Source organism: Hypomesus nipponensis, chromosome 22 (assembly GCF_054491055.1).
Source record: "Hypomesus nipponensis isolate SF chromosome 22, ASM5449105v1, whole genome shotgun sequence".
NCBI lineage: Eukaryota > Metazoa > Chordata > Actinopteri > Osmeriformes > Osmeridae > Hypomesus > Hypomesus nipponensis.
Window position 1 is genome coordinate 4,532,676 of NC_140382.1, and position 17,767 is coordinate 4,550,442.

The window sequence follows — 17,767 nt, forward strand, 5'->3', positions numbered from 1 at the left end:
CAGGGGAGACTGGAGGAGGAGGTGGGGGGCGGTGGGCATTCCACCTTAAATCCATCTATTCAGCCAGATAAAGTGTATGAGATGAAGCGTGTAGAAACCAGAGGGGAGGAGGACCTCTAGTCTGGCCCAGTATCACCCTCCCAGTCTTATTCCTCAAACCGTCACCCAGAACCCTGAGCTATACCACACCCAGACCCTGCATCTAGACCCAGACCCTGCATCTAGACCCAGACCCAGCATCTAGACCCAGACCCAGACCAGACCTAGCATCTAGACCCAGACCCAGCATCTAGACCCAGACCCAGACCAGACCCAGCATCTAGACCCAGACCCAGACCCAGACCAGACCCTGCATCTAGACCCAGACCCAGCATCTAGACCCAGACCCAGACCAGACCCAGCATCTAGACCCAGACCCAGACCCAGACCAGACCCAGACCAGACCCAGCATCTAGATCCAGACCCAGACCAGACCCAGACCCAGACCAGACCCAGCATCTAGAACCAGACCCAGACCAGACCCAGCATCTAGACCCAGACCCGACCCAGACCCAGACCAGACCCAGCATCTAGATCCAGACCCAGACCAGACCCAGCATCTAGAACCAGACCCAGACCAGACCCAGACCACACCCAGACCAGACCCAGCATCTAGACCCAGACCTGGCACTTCCCCACCAGACCAGTCCACCATACTGTATCAACAAGCATGTGACTGGCAATGACCATGCTCTGATAACCTCAAGCTGTTAATGTTGTCATATCAATGAATGAGCTGGTTGGAGCTCTCTCTCTCTCTCTCTCTCTCTCTCTCTCTCTCTCTCTCTCTCTCTCTCTCTCTCTCTCTCTCTCTCTCTCTCTCTCTCTCTCTCTCTCTCTCTCTCTCTCTCTCTCTCTCTCTCTCTCTCTCTCTCTCTCTCTCTCTCTCTCTCTCTCTCTCACAAGCCTGCAGTCTAAGTGTCTAAGGAGGTGTCTGTCTGCATCTGCTTGTCTACACCCTCAAATCCAGGTCAGAGAGGGGTGTATGGGAGGGGGTTAACGGTGTGTGTGCCTTGTGCCGGGGTGTGTCTTGTTAATGATGTGAGCAAAGCCTTGCATTTTTGTCAGGAAGACAGACAGTGTTTTGGTCCGGAAGGCAGCAAGCTGACGCAAGACGAAAGAGGCCCAGCCTTCATCCTATCACAGCTGGGTTTCCACTTTTGATAGGACAGCGTAAATAAAATGATCAGGAGTGAATTATTGCCTTATTAGGTTGTTATTGTTTTCACAACAATGGGAAGCGCAACAGCGTGAGACACAACTTTGTGTGTAGATCCCAAAGACAAACACTGGAGGCAGTCCTCACCCCACCGAAGGTAGTTCTCACACTACCCAGGGCAGGAGGGCAAACGCCCAAATCTTCGCGAACACCAACTTACTGTATCTTTCTAGGGGCCTGAGGCTATGCCCCATTCACTAGTGTTCAAAGTCAGCCAGTGGTGACAGAGTATGTGTGTGTGTGTGTGTGCGAGAGAGACCTCCATTGAGAAATCCTACAAAGGCCGAGTTGGACAGGCACACTCCACTGAAAACAAACAAAAGGCCCAAAAATGGGACAAGTCTCCCATGTGACCCACTTTTGCATAAATGGACCAAAAACCTGCAGCCAAAGGCAGCCCAGGCTCCACTCGAGGAGCACCAAGTCACTCCAATCAGCATGCCTCTGTGGTGCTTTGGAGCTTTGGAACGTGTGTGTGTGTGTGTGTGTGTGTGTGTGTGTGTGACGAGTGTGAGAAAGTACGGTGTGACTGTTAGGGAGGGGCGTGGGAAAGGCAGCATGTGGCTGAACTTATCACCACCTCTGTCTGCTGTCTCTGCTGTTGTGCTGGTCTGTGTGTGTGTCTGTGCGTGTGTCTGTGTGTGTGCACGTGTCTCAGCCTCAAGCTCAATAGAACCCCTCTACTCCACAGGTACTGCTAGATACTAGACCTCAGACTGCATGTCTGTTGAGAGATAGCAACACACAGAGAGAGAGAGAGAGAGAGAGAGAGAGAGAGAGAGAGAGAGAGAGAGAGAGAGAGAGAGAGAGAGAGAGAGAGAGAGAGAGAGAGAGAGACAGAGACAGAGACAGAGACAGAGACAGAGAGCTAGACAGACAGACAACAGAGAGAGACAGACAAAGAGAAAAGAGAAAGAGTGGGCAAGAGAATGAGAGAGAGAGGCAGTAAACTGTTCTTTCATTAAACAAACATCATGGTGATTGGTCTTCTGTCGCTGTCACGATCAGAACAGTGAGGTCCTCAGACACCCCCCAACCCCCCTCGTCTCTCCTCCAGGTTATGAGAGCGTATGACTGTGACAGATGTGTTGTAGCAGTTAAACCTGAGGGAAAACGTACGCTGGGACGAAAGAGGGCAATGAACACAGAACATGGATTGATGAATGTGATTGAAGAATTGAAGGGAGTAGAATGTCTCAGAAAAGACTCACACACAAAGATAGTGGTGTATTCCCAGGATCGTCCCATTTTGATTGAAATCATCCATAATCGACATCACTGAAGGCAGGCTCATGTACTGAACACACACACACACTCACCGCTTTGTCTCAGATGTGAGTCGTCCAGGTCGGGTGTCCCATCTCTAACTCTGCCTGAGAGCAGAAGGACTGGGCCGTCATCAGCCAAACATGGCCTCCCGTCTGAGTCATCCTCTTCAGCATTTGGCAGTTTCATCTCCAAACGCTCAAACACACACACACACCACGAACACAAAACAACCTTTACGCACAACTCGTAACGGCCAACAAGCCTAACACCACTCACGCGCAAATATCCCGACACACGACACTTAATATCACGCAACAACAAACGAATGAACTTCACAGTATTTGCTTTTGTTGGGGCAAAGAGAGCTAATGGCTTTTTACTGGCAGGTTAGTTTCCATTCAAGTCTGGCCTTGGAACAAAAAAAGCTACATCAAGTGTCTCAGGTCAATACCTGGCTGTCCACCTGGCCAGGAATAATAAGCTTTACCCAATATAATTCACCTTGGTTGAATGTGGCAGCAATTACACTCGATGTAACCTTTGATTCGCTGAATGGACCAGCTATTAGAACGATTAGACGGACTGCGGATTAGCCTGTCTGGCGTTTCGTGATGAAGTACCTCATAATAAAACATGACTGTAAAGGGTGCCTCTCGTCAATCCTCGAGCAACGATATGACAACACACGTACAGACTGCGCACGCACACGCGCCCACATTCACAAGGGACACACACGTACACGCGCCATGTGAATTACAGCCCGCCAACAGACCAGCCATTTATCAGTGGACATGTATGCCGCCCGCCACAGCCCTGAACACGCAGAGAGAGAGCGAGCCGGGCGATCGATGCCCGAATGTCACTTCATAGCGTGTTCAACGCGTCTCATTAACATTACAGGGCTCCTGCTCTCACCACCCATGCTGTCCTTGTCACAACCAGGTCACACAAAGACATAATACCTCAGGGAAAGTGACAGAAGGACAAAGAGAAGATAGGAGGAGAGTCTATTTTCTTCTTTTTTTTTTTTTTTTAAGAAGAGACTACTTGTGAACTCCTGTATCACTATCACTGTAAATACCACAATATTTAAACATGGCCAATTTTGTCATGGCTTACTGACTACTAAAACCCAGTTAAACAGAACAAGAACTATGTATAGTAACGACAGAATATTCACTTTGTTATAAGGTTGTACAAATGACTGCAATGCGGGCTACCCTGACATCCTGTTAACGTTTCTACTGTACCACTAATCATCTCTCGGTCAGCCAGCCAATCACAGCAGTGCTCCCACGGCGGTGTCTCTTCCTCCTTCCTGTCTGGTAGCGACAGAAGAGATTTACGCCAGTCGGTGCAAATGCATGCTAAGACAAGGACAGGCTTCTCATTGAGCCTATTTCAGGCACAAGCAGCTTTTTTAGATTCTGTGGTTGAGAACATTTTATTTTCAAAGTTCCCTTTTCGTGGCGGAAGAGAGGGATGAGCTGATTTCCATTCGTCACAGGGTTTGTGTGTGTGTGTGTCCTTCAGGGTGAGACAAATCAAATGAAATAAACACACATACAGTTTATTGTATGGGTTGAGCATGTGTGAGTGACAGTTAACCAGCATACTTGCTTAAAGACCACATGCCTGGGGGCATGACTAACTCGTCCGGATGGCTAACTCAGTACTGTTCCGACCTGAACAGTAAGAACGGCCATCTTGGCCAGAGGGAAGAGGCCTGTGGTAGAGTCATGGTGACTCGTCGTCATGCTGGCCACAGAGCTTGTACAAGTTTCCTAGGGTGGGAACCCGAGTTCAATGGGCTGCTTTCTTAGACTGGTGGTGTGTGAGGCCAGGAGGAACTCCTGTTTGAACCGCCCAGCCGCACTCTGTCCTTGGCTTCTGCCCTTGTGTGTGTTCATTTCACTCTCCCCCTTTTTCTCTTTCCACACATCTGCTCATCCCATTCTGTGTACGGAGGCCAAGGAGTGCAGCACTGTGTGTTTCTACTGGGAGGGAATCACATTCAGTCTTCTACCAGGGGGGAATCACATTCAGTCTTCTACCAGGGGGGGAATCACATTCAGTCTTCTACCAGGGGGGGAATCACATTCAGTCTTCTACCAGGGGGGGAATCACATTCAGTCTTCTACCAGGGGGGAATCACATTCAGTCTTCTACCAGGGGGGGAATCACATTCAGTCTTCTACCAGGGGGGGAATCACATTCAGTCTTCTACCAGGGGGGGAATCACATTCAGTCTTCTACCAGGGGGGAATCACATTCAGTCTTCTACCAGGGGGGGAATCACATTCAGTCTTCTACCAGGGGGGGAATCACATTCAGTCTTCTACCAGGGGGGGAATCACATTCAGTCTTCTACCAGGGGGGAATCACATTCAGTCTTCTACCAGGGGGGGAATCACATTCAGTCTTCTACCAGGGGGGGAATCACATTCAGTCTTCTACCAGGAGGGGGAATCACATTCAGTCTTCTACCAGGGGGGGAATCACATTCAGTCTTCTACCAGGAGGGGGAATCACATTCAGTCTTCTACCAGGGGGGGAATCACATTCAGTCTTCTACCAGGGGGGAATCACATTCAGTCTTCTACCAGGGGGGGAATCACATTCAGTCTTCTACCAGGGGGGGAATCACATTCAGTCTTCTACCAGGAAGGGGAATCACATTCAGTCTTCTACCAGGGGGGGAATCACATTCAGTCTTCTACCAGGAGGGGGAATCACATTCAGTTTTCTACCAGGGGGGAATCACATTCAGTCTTCTACCAGGGGGGAATCACATTCAGTCTTCTACCAGGGGGGGAATCACATTCAGTCTTCTACCAGGAGGGGGAATCACATTCAGTCTTCTACCAGGGGGGGAATCACATTCAGTCTTCTACCAGGAGGGGGAATCACATTCAGTCTTCTACCAGGAGGGGGAATCACATTCAGTCTTCTACCAGGGGGGGGAATCACATTCAGTCTTCTTCCAGGGGGGGGGGGAAACACATTCAGTCTTCTACCGGGGGGGGAATCACATTCAGTCTTCTACCAGGGGGGGGAATCACATTCAGTCTTCTACCAGGGGGGGGGGAATCACATTCAGTCTTCTACCAGGGGGGGGGGGGAATCACATTCAGTCTTGTACCAGGGGGGGGATCACATTCAGTCTAGTACCAGGGGGGGAATCACATTCAGTCTTCTACCAGGGGAGGGAATCACATTCAGTCTTCTTATTGTTTTTTTTCCCCAGTTAAACTGTTTCATCTCGGCAGCTAATTGAATTCATTACAGCTAAACCTTTTAGCATACATCCCTGGACATCTCCGTTGGGTCTTGCTATCACCTTGCTGTGTTGGTGTGGCTGGAAGCCATATTTCATGGTGTGAAGGAAGACGGATTGCTCAGGCCGCACTGGCAGGTCATGGCTTGGGCATCACATGATTGTAAGAGCCTGTCCTATTGGCTCTCCAGCTGATGTGAGCTTACAAAAAACGAGTTGCCGCACCAGTTTCTGTGTTTATTCGAGGTAAAAGTGTCTTTAAGAGAGCTTGAGCAGTTGTTGTTAGACGTAGTGATTAAATAAAACCATTGAGTGATTAACTTCAGCCAATCAGCATCCGTTGTAGACCATATTCGTTTTACTGTACCATTGATGCATTTCCTGTTCAAAAAGGGTCCAAATAAACCTCATAGGAGGGAGGTTCCAGGGTTAAAGAGGCACCGTGTGGATAAATTCATAATGAAATCACTTAAATAATCAATATGGCTGCCACAGCTTGGCTAGCTCCTTCATGTGGTTGAGGTCATTGCACATTAGCAGACATCTAGGACCTGGGCCGCAGGACTGCAAGAGTACAGTCTTCTGCTCACATCTCTATACTGGGGTGCAGGGTCACTTTCAAGATGACACACACACACACCTCCTTTTCCAGTAGGACTATTCCAAACTGCATTATGGGATGGAGGGCCTGCGGGTATCCAGTAACAGTGCTATGTATGCCAGACTTCCCTAGAAACAAATACACTCTGCATTATAACTGAGCAAGTGGAGAAGAGAGGAGGGTGGGGTTTGTGTGGTATGTTATGTAATGTTTGCAGGACTCAGGGAGCAAAACTGGTCTGCGGTATCCTCAGGAAAGTGTGTGTGTGTGTGTGTGTGTGTGTGTGTGTTTAGGACAAGATCCGTAGCAGGGGATGCAGAGTATGCATCAGCTTTCCAGTGTAAAGAGTTTGTGTGAGCAAGTCTTTCACACTGATATGCAAGTGTGTTGCTGTTTGACAGTGTTTGTTTGTATGTGTGCATCGCAGAAAACGTTTTCGCGATGGTAGGAAAACACCATGTCCTCTGGTGAAACTCCGGAACGTTGTAGGAGGGGTCTGTGTGTGTGTGAAGAGAGGGAGGGGAGGGTCGAATTCCATTGTGCCTATATGCTGGCATTGTCCTATGTCAGATAAACTAAGTATAATCCCAATGAGCGTCGCCTCAGCTCACCTTTCTAGTCGATGTGTGCAAAGTGTGGCCTGAGGGAGGAGAGGAGGGGCGGGGAGTGCGTGACATCACAGCAAACTTGTTTCCGTGGAGATGGGGCCAGCGATGACGGGTAGGGAGAGGGTGAACATGACACCTGGTGTTAGGGCCGTTTTTCTAGAAGGGGGCTCAAATATCAATAATGGATGACAGGCATGGCCTCCCCCGTGCGTGCGTTTGTAATGTACACACACACACACACACACTTTCCTAAAGTGTATCACTAGGAAAATCATTCAGTCGGGAGGTATACACAATTGGAGCCCTTGTAGATAAAAGGCAGTTACAGAAATAGAGACAGGCACTGAGTTGGGAAAACTCAAACCTTTCTTCTGCTTGCTATTTAGGAGGGGAGATAGAGTTGAGCCAGACCTCACCTTAACTACATAACTGCCTGGAGAGGAGTCCCAGTGAAACATGAACCAGCTCTGGAGCGTAGGGTTAGACAGGCAGACTATGCCCTTCTCCCTTTTTCTCTCTCCTACTCTCTCTCCTTCTCTCTCTCCTCTCTCTCCTCTCTCTCTTTCTCTCTCCCATCCCTCTATCGCTCACCAGCTGAAGGAGACATAATAGCTTGCAAGACAGAGAACGACAGCCTGAGAGAACAGGGAAAGGAGGAGTGCCAAAAACATCTGGCGTCTACTGCCCCGTCTCCTCTCTCTCTCCCCTCCCTTCTCCTCTTCTCTCTTCCTGACCTCTGCTCTGTCTCCTCTCTCTCTCTCCCCTCCCTTCTCCTCTTCCTGACCTCTGCTCTGTCTCTTCTCTCTTCATCACCTCTGCCCTGTCTCCTTTCTCGCCCCTCTCTTCTCTCTTCCTGACCTCTGCTCGGTCTTCGCTCTCTCTCTCCGGCCTTCTCCTCTCGATTCTTCCCTCCCCTCCTCCTACAGCTCACAAAGCCCTAAGCAACTGTCGTTTACAGATCGAGCGCACACACAGCCTCTGTGAGCAAACAAATTCCAGCAACAAAGAGCCGGGAGAGGTGTGTGTGAGAGAGAGAGAGAGAGAGAGAGAGAGAGAGAGAGAGAGAGAGAGAGAGAGAGGGTTGACAAGACTCAGAGGAGGGAGTTTGCCCCGAGTGTAAGACCACAGGCAGGACGGGGAAGGAGAGAAGGAATGCCTGTAATTGGCTCTTTGTTTTCTGTGTGTATCACCGCGCGCGCGCGTGTGTGCACAGAAGTATGTGTGGGAGCAACAGAGATTAAGTGAATGTGTGTGCGTGTGTCTTTGTCAATACAGTGTTTTTGTGTGTGTGTGTGTGTGTAAACTGTATGCATCTGTGTCCATCTACAGACATGGGGGTTTATGGGTGAAAAAAAGACGGAGCAGATGATATAGTGTATATATATACAGAGGGGGGGGGGGGGTGTATATGTGTGCGTCTGCCCGTGTGTGAAAATAAAACAATCTCTTTATAAATAGCCTTTCACTGCGGCACTTACATAACGGTCAGTATAGTACCCGCCACATGGGTCTGTGCTAGAAACTTGTCGACGACCTTGAGCCCAACCTTGATTGTGTGGCTTAACCCTGACTGAACAGAGGACCAAGAGTTGAGCGCAGGCGAACCCCGTGAACGACCGCTAAACCCATTTCCTGTCCCAGACCCACGTCTAACACGAAGCTGGGATGGACCACCACCGCCCCGCACGCGACGCGGCGGCCATGTCCTGACGGGGGTCGTGGAGACGGGTAAGGCAAGAGACGAGACAAAGAGGGAGGAAGAGAGAAAGGACATGCAAATGGAAGGCTGTGCATACATTTGGTATTGATTCTCTCTGTTTTAGTGCTCGTCTCGAAGCCCTAGTGGACCATTAGAGGGAGACCCCTGTTAGGCCCTGCGGGTGTGTGTGTGTGTGTGTCTGTGTGTGGAGAGGGGCGGTACGGCTTTGATCTCTCTGGGTTTTCCCCACGCTACACGGAAAACCCATGGCATTATGGGAAAAGAAAGGTGCAGGAGCTCTGATGGTCTGCCAGAGGAGCAAACTGCAAGCAGCTGTTGGAGGAGGAGGAGTCGAGAGAGGAGTGGAGAAGGAAAGAAGAGAGGAGAGGAGGAGAAGAGAGAAAGGAAACAAGAGAAGAGAGGAGGGGTGGGGAGAGGAAAGGAGAGGTAGGGAGAGGAGAGGAGGGGAAGGGGAGGGAGAAGAGAGGTAAGGAGAGGTGAAATGAGGTGAGGAGAACAGATTGTCATACCCCTGGAAAATTCCAACTGATTCAGCCAACACCACACATGCACGTGCATTTTGAGGAGTAGCCAATTATAAAGTGCAATGGAAGACCGCTCCATTAACAATAGCAACCAATGGCAACGTTTATTACAGTTTATATACCTGATCATTGATCAATGACAGGAAGCTGGTCTCAGATCAGCTGTTACAACTGGACCAGACGGCCTCAATCTTTAAACATAATACTGCAGGACTGATCGTGGACCCCTCCTGTGCAATACAATCACTGGTGACACGTGCGTGTGTGTGCGTGTGTGACTGTGAACCTAAAGCTATTGTAATAAATAGGACAACATGCATTAAAGAAGCATTAAGCAGTGAGGCGTGAGCTACATAAGAGAAACCAAATTATAATCTGATTGTCGAGATTTTAATTCGGGGACTGAAGGCAGGGATTAGGGATTACATTTAGAGTGTTTGCATGACTAGACAGGTTTAGACACTGACCCTGTAATCCAGAAAGTGGCACCAGACTAGGTTTTAACCCCACCACACACACACACACACACACACACACTCACACCTTGCCACCAGGCCTACAGAAGTCCCCAGCTGCCTCAAGAACTACAACCCACCCTCGCCTTCCCCAACCCCAATCCCCACCCTCAAAGCTAACTGTCTGAGATCAACAAGCCTCAGAGCTGACCTCGGCATGGGGACAGACCAGGATAGCAGTAAGACGATAGATAGCTTCAAATCAGCTAGCGCTTAGCTAGCAATTTGCTTCAAATCCGATCATTTTTAGTGGAAGCTGCACCACAAACATGTGGAGGACAATTAGCAATGGATGCTACCAAAGGCTGCTTGCTATGTCGCTTATGAATACGTAGCCCCTGGCCCTCCAAGGCCGGGCAGGGACGCGAGATAGAAAATAAAAAAAAACCTTACAAACATTCATGAGAGGGGTTTTTCCAGGTTTGTTCTTCGATGAGAGCTGTCTGTCACCACAGCTGCAGCTGAGGGACGTTTGTGGCTGCATTCTGGGTATGGAACCCAACACACGCACACACAGCTAATACAAGCACACAGCAGTCAAAAAGACGCACACACACACACGCACCACAGGTTAACTACCCTTGGCAGTTGGCTCTGCATCTTTGTGTGCATGCTTGCATGGTTGTGTGCGCGTGTGAATCGAGGGGCAGGGACAGTCCATCTGTCTGGGATAGGTCAGTCTTGCCCTCTTTTCCTCGGGGTGGAGGTCAGTTTCCAATCGACTCCAGGCCTTATGCTGCTGCACACACACAGAGACTAAGCCAGGGCAACCAGCCAGACAATCAGCCAGCAAGTCAGCCAGCCAGTCAGTCAGTCGGCCAGTCAGCAAGCCTCCAGCTAAACCAGTCCAGCCACGTCCAATCTGCCATCTACAACAAAGTACTTCCTGCCAAACATTTTGACTCTCACTGGGGGTCTGCCTTGAGCCACCCAGTCCATCTGCCCCTGGCCCCCACCCAGGCAGCCCTGTCGGACAGCACGTCGCCAGGTCGGCCTCACATAATAAGACTGGACACCGCGGCACCAAATAAAAACAGGACACTCCATGAGCCAAGTGGTGCAGGGCAGGCCGGGATTTCGATATCATCCGCTGATTGGCTGGGGGTTCGTGAAAGCTGCTTGGTCTATACCAGGACATGGAAGGGCGTGGTCCTCTCAGAAGGCTCCTCAGCCCCTGTAGGTTCAGCCCCGTGCTGGGCAGGGCTCACAAAGACCAGGCTCCTCCCACAACTGTCATCCTCCCCCTCCTCCCCCTCTACTCCAGGCCAGTTGGTATCTCTCCAGCCCGTTTGCCTTCTGTGGTTACCGAGGCTTCCGCAGCCAGATTCATTCAGCACTGAAGCCTAAACGAGTCTTTTAGAGAGTCCCTGTTACACACACACACACAGAGAGACAGACAAGCATGCAGACCTCCGGATCTTCAGTGTGAAAAGAGGGTGAGCGTTCCACACAGGAGTGCGCGGTGCAGGCTCCGAGTGCTGCTTGGGGAATGCTTCACTGCTTTTTGCATCGCCATTCCCTCTCCATCTCCCACCCACACACAGAATCACACACACACGCGCGCGCTACACACACACAGAGAATCACACACACGCTACCACACATGCATGCCAGCTCATATTCATCTCTCCGCTGACTGTTCCGGGCGTCCATCTCATGTGAGTCGTTCGGTGCCTTTGCACGGGGGTTTGAAATCCCCAGACACAATCCCCGCGCCTCACCGAAACCAAAAGCTCCTTCGAGTCCTCCGAAGTTGGAGGAAAAGGAGTGTATCACGGCGCGTACCTCTCGCGCGCGCACCTCAGCAACGCTGAATGGATCCCGGAGCAATCCGAGAGGTCTTCCAGCGACACTCTGGCCCAGTAAGCTGGCGTCAGTCAGTCCTGCCCACCATATCGCATCTGAGCACATTCCCCTCCTCTTCTAGACACAACCAGGGAGAGGGGGGGGGGGGCGGAGCCCGGTCATGAGAGGGGAAGAGGGGAGGGTGGGGACGGGGACGGGGTGAGAAACATAAAAAGAGAGAGGGGGGGGAGTGACAGAGATGGAGGGAGAGACGAAGGGAGGGTCTTATCCTGACTGGACAGGAATGCCTGTCTAAAAATACAGCCATGGCAGGCAGGACCCAGGAATCAGGGGGCGGGGAGGACAATGTGCCCATTGAGGTGGGGCGCAGGTCTGCCCTGCTTGGCACCACCACCATGGAAAAAGAACACGCAGGAATGCAGGGCTCCAGCTTCTCCTCGCAGACATTCGGATGAATGACTGGAGTCAACCTTTTCAACACCACATAGGCCAGTCATATATTCAGACAAAACATACACTCTCTCCCTCGACTTGGAATGACCCGACAAACTTCAGTCCTTATTTTGGTTGGTGTCCATGTGTGTGTGGGTGTGGTATGTCGGGAGTGGAAGGTCTGCATGCACGAATACAGTATGCGTGTGTTTAACCCCCTTAAATCTGTCATCATTCCCAGCTTCCCTCCATCCTCTATGAAATAGGTCACACAGTTAGTGATGTGAGGTTTAGGAGACCAGCAAAATGCCAAAGAGGATCATGGGCAATATGTCAAAACCGAACCCTCGCTGCTTCCGATGGTCTAATCTGTTCCTTTAAGGAGCCCTATTTCTACCCCCATCCTAAAAGCTCACCTACTTAACGCCGAGCTAAGGTTCTCGGCTCTCCCCTATCTCTCTCCAAAAAATCCTCTGCCCAAAAAAATCGGACTTCAATTTTTCTTTGACGTCTCTATTTTTGGTCTCTCCCTATTCTCACAAAGTGAGGAGTCCTGAGTGCGAGTTGCGTCCTTGGTCTCCTTTATGTTCCATATTTTAGGAGCAGAAGTCCTTTCCTACTGAATGTGAGACACCATGACACAGGTAAAAATACCACCCCATTCATGTGGAGTCTACATAAAGATTGTAAGGCGTTAACTGCACGTGTGTGTGTGTGTGAAGGGGACAGTATGCCAGCAATGTCACTGAACTGAATGATCAAATGATATGCCTGGGGAGAGACTGCTCCACTGAAGCTTCCAACGGCCGACAAGCTGAGGTCCCGAGTTCTGCTGATGTCGTTTGGCAGGTTGAATGTTTGGTTAGCTTCGTGTTGCCGTTGTGGAGTACTGTTACATGCGAGACAGCGGGGAGAGAGAGAGACAGCTCCTCTCTTCCCTCTCCCGTCACTCGCTCTCTTTCCCTCCGTCTTCTCTCATGAACTCTCTGTCCTTCATTCCTCCCTCGTCCCTGACCACCTTTCATGTTGGGGAGCCGGCTGAGAAGAACAGAGGGACATCGTGAAGCCATTACTGACTCTGTTTACACAGTGGTCAGCCAACATGGAGGGAAGAGGAGAGGGAGGGAAGAGATGAGAGGGGAAAAGAAGAAAAGGTAGGCCGGGAGAAGAGAAAAGAGGCGACGAGAAGGAAGGAGAGGAGAGGAAAAGGGAGGATCGTTTTTTTTTGTTGAAGAGCGCAGAAGACGGGGAAGAGAGGCAGGACAGGGGAGGGGGAAAAGGAATGGAAAGAAAAGAAGGTTTCAGCAGATGGTGTGTGTCCTCCTCTGACAGGGCGCGCCATTAGGAGATCAGTCTTTGGGTAGAGCCTGAATCTCCAGCCCGCAGCCTCTCCACATCTAGCACCTGGCCGTGACATACGAACACACTGCATACACAACTGAACTCACCCTGCTGACAGCCCAGCAACCCTAAGAAGCGCGAGTGCACATGATGTGTGTGTGTGTTCTCTTATGCAACGGCAGAGCTCTTCCCATCTGTGCCTCTCCCCCAGCCCCCGCATCGCTGACCAGTGAAGCGAGACGACAGCTCAGCCTTGCACTCCCCCCCCCCCCCCCCCCCCCAGCTCACTGCCTCGCTTGTCATCTTCTATACGCCTTCTCCTTTGCACCATCGTCTTCGTCGCTCCTTGCAACCTCCTCGTTCGATCGGCCGTCATTCTCATCCCCAACCGCAGGCTCTGAAATACGACCGTCGTATTATCACCCCCCCCAACCCCCTCCAGTCAATGACCATCCTCTCTCTCTCTTGCTTTCTTTCTCTCTCTCTCTCTCTCCCTCCCCCCATTACTACCCAGTTTATTCACAGACACACCCCTCTCTACAGGGGGCACCCACCAACACATTCTCTATATCTCAAATTCCAGATTATCCCCTCCCCAACATACATTAGTGGTCTGCAACAACCTCTCACCATCCCCAGTGACTCACGCTCAACACTAACACATATCCCCCCCCCCCCCTTCTCTCTCCCTGCCCCTTATTAATACGGACTCCACTCTTCCACATCTCTGCATGCCCCTCACTAGTTTAACCTATTTCCAGCTTTTCTCTCATTCATTCCTCTCTCCCTCCTCTTTCTTCGGCCCTCACCAGCGCTGGCCTCCTCTCCTTCTCTCTTCTTTACACCTTTTCTTCTCCCTGCTAGGCCCACTGGGGTGTGAAACATGTAAAACAAAGGGACCAGGCAAGATGAGGAGATAATCCCTTAGATAGCAGCTGGGAGTTAGCCGTTAGCTAGCCGTTAGCTAGCCGTTAGCTAGCCCAGGTTTTAGACTGTGCAGTGGGGCACAAGGCAAAGGTGTAGCCAGAGAAGGTGGAAGAAGTTAGGTTTTCTCTTACAGCTCATAAGCAGGACTCAGGTTTCTACGTCACATTTAAAAGTGAGCAACCGGGTACTATGCTCATCAAATCAAATCTGATGTGGCAATTTGTGTACTTTGTATGTGTGAAAAGACCAATAAAGTATTGTTTAAAAAGAACCCGAACCTCGCCAAAACAGAACTCCTCATCATCCCGGCCAAACCCTCCATCACCCTGGGATCTGTGGCCCCTTCATCCTCTGCCAGGAACCTTGGGGTTACCATGGATGACGAGCTCTCCCTCACGGCCCGCATTGCTGCAGTCTCCAGCAATGTGCAGACCCGGGTACTGACCTTCCGAGCAGTGGAACGGTACTGCACCAGACTACAAGTCTATACTCCAGCCTTACACCCCCACCCACCACCTACGGTCTTCTTCTGACAACCGTCTGGTGGTCCCACCACTCAAGAGCGCCCGGTCCCAACACAAGCTCTTCTCCTGTCTGGGCCCCCAGTGGTGGAATCAACTCCCCACCTCCATCAGAGACACTGTCTCCCCACCTTCAAGAAAAGGCTCAAGTCGCACTTGTTCCGGGAGTACAACGGTACTTAGGAATGGTTTGCTGGACCCAATGTTAGTTTCCTCCACTTGTTGCTCTTGTTGGTTAGTTGTAACTGACTTAAAACTATTGTACTTGTGTAATATATTTTTGTTGCTTCCTTTTTTCCACAGGTACACCCTTGCACTTTTCGAGGTTCATGTTGTTTCATTGTATCTTATTTAACTACATGCTCTATGGTTCTTCCCTTTGGGACTTATTTAGTTTTCACAATGTATGCTTCATGTTTTAGTTACCCGCACTGTTTGGGGCTATCTCGTTGTTATGATCAGTGACCTATGCACTTTTGTAAAGCTTTCTTTTGGAAGTCACTTTGGATAAAAGTGTCTGCTAAATGCATAAATGTAAATGTAATGTAAATGTAAAAAAGCAGGGTTTCGGCTAAGCCACCAATCATGGCCCGAGAGGCAGTAGTAGAGAGAGTTCTACCCAAGGGGGTGAGAGGACTTATTGATCCGAGTCCATCCATCTCCTCCACAGCACAAGAGAGACAATGTTTGAACCAAACTAAGAAGTCCTGACTGGCACCAGCCTCAGGGCCAAAGCTGGTTCACCTGAGGTTAAGCCAAGCCCTCCAGTTCCAAATAAGCTTGATTTTAGCCTGAGTTTCTTAACATGGATCGTTTGTTTAATTCTCAGCAAAGGACATCGGGTGGGGGTAATCCCTGTGGGTCATTTGGTCTGCTAACGATGGCTGAGTCACCGTGGCTGAGGAGGTGAGGGGATGGCTTCATCCTCCATAAGAGAAAGCATCAACAGAGGTCGACACCCACAGCAAAGCGGATGCCCCTCTCTCTTGACTTCCTTTCACCCTACTTCTACCTACCTACTTTTTCTCCTCCCTGCTCTCGCTCACTGTCTCTACATCCTCTAGCTGTCCACTCGTATTTGCCTCCCAGCATACACACAGACACACACGCATGTGCACACACACACACACACACACACAAGGGGCTCTCCCTGGCACAGAAGTGGGCACATCCTGCCAACCTCCTGCAGCTCTGTCTGCCTTGTCGGGCGCCAGGGCCAAAACGCCGCTCACCTCGTCAGCAGAAACACTCTGGGGACACTGGGCCAAGAGGAGGCACGTGACACCGCTGCAGCTAGCCTAGCGCCCGCACATCCACCTACAGGCTCGACTAATCCGCTAACCGCTAATTGTTGATTCACTGGCAGCGGGCCTGGCAGTGAGATATGGTTGCTAATTGTTCCCAAACAGGGGGGCTTTCTTTTGTCCAGGTTTGAGGTGAATGTCTGCAAAATCTGATTGGGTTTCAGGAGTGAATAGCGATGTGCTGAGTCAGCCGACGCTCTCTGTCTGCCGGGCATCTCAGACAGACACCTGTGGTTGGAATTTCTCTCACGGAAGCCCTGGAGTCGATTAAGGTAGACCTCCGGATTCAACTCGGACCGACCACATTTGTTATTCACAGAACTGACATTCCAGCAAAAAGGCAGAGGTTGCTCTCCTACATGAGGCCATCCAAGGACAGTCACGATTATAGTAACTCCTTTTAAACACAGCCAAATACCCTTACACACACACACACACACACACACACACTCGCGAGTATCCTTTTGTCTAGCCTCTAATGCCTCCCAACAAAGTTTGTACCTGCCCAGGGTCGGGGGGGGTGAAAGTCCAGAACACTTAGCCACAACAAAGAACGAGGAGCAAAAGCTGCTTATTAAGACAAAGGAACAACAATACCGACAAAAGATTGTGCAGCTGTTTTTACCCAGACCCCCAATGTGTCTACCAAGGCTTAGTGCTTCTAAAGTGTTTGTAATGAGCAGGTAATGAGGAGAGTTAATCATTAGGACTTCAGACTCTTTCTTCTCTGTATCTCGTTAGGCAACATTGCGTGGGTCACCTCAGAGCAGAGGTCAAACATGACGTAAAGGCCAAGGCATGCTGGAGGCAGTCATTATCCAGGATCGGACACATTGTGTGAGTATAATTTGCAGTCAAATTACTTAGAAGCTGTGAATGAAATGAAATTCTACCCAATGCCATAACTCCTAATGAGTGTATACATGAATTTACGTGTGTGTGTGTGTGTGTGTGTAACTAGCGGTGGTATGAGCCAATCCTCCTTGTAGCCCGACCTCCCAGCCCTGGGCGGTAAGTGACAGTCTCTTAAATCCCCACACAGGAAAAGAGAGAGCAGCCTTCTACGAGCAACTAAGATTAGCTCAGGCAGCCGCCACTCACCCAGGTCTCCATGGAAACTGTTGTCATGCGAGGCTCTGCCATGGGGGCCGGACTCGGGGTCGTGCGGAGGCCAGATCTGACCGGTCTTGCGGACGCCGACGATGGTGGCTTCGGAAACGACAACATGACCCTGGCGGTGGCGCTTCTGGGATTGTGGCGTCGGAGGGCTGCTGCTGTCAAAGGAATGCTGGGAATTCTGGGAGTTCTGCGACGGCGAGCGGCTTTTCTCCCTGAAGGGCCGCCTGAAGGCCGTGGTGGGGCTGGGGGACACGTGGCTGGACTGGCCCGAGGAGAAGTCCTCCTCGCTCGACGTCAGGTTCTCATTGGAGCTGCAGTCCGGCGTGTAGCCTCCACCGCCGCCGCCCACGTCCTCAAAGCTGCCCGGTGAATAAGAACGCCGGGGCCAGGTCAGGTGATGCTCGTCCCCCAGGCCGTGGTCCCTCATGGTCACGCCCAGCCCCCGCCCGTCCCCGCCGCCCTCGCCCATCATCACCCCTCCCACGTAAACACTCGTGTAGGGCTGGAAGTCGGACGGCTGCCACGGCGGCGGCGGGGGCTTCCCC

The 17,767-nt window shown here is 50.9% G+C and overlaps 1 protein-coding gene across 1 annotated transcript in view; it reads right to left on the reverse strand.

The window, feature by feature from the left end:
- LOC146236050 (breakpoint cluster region protein-like) overlaps nucleotides 1–17,767 on the reverse strand; it is a 60,167-nt gene that overhangs the window by 40,638 nt on the left and 1,762 nt on the right. The window contains 1 exon segment of the mRNA XM_084687083.1: nucleotides 17,205–17,765. Within this exon segment, the coding sequence (XP_084543209.1) occupies nucleotides 17,205–17,765 (561 nt within the window).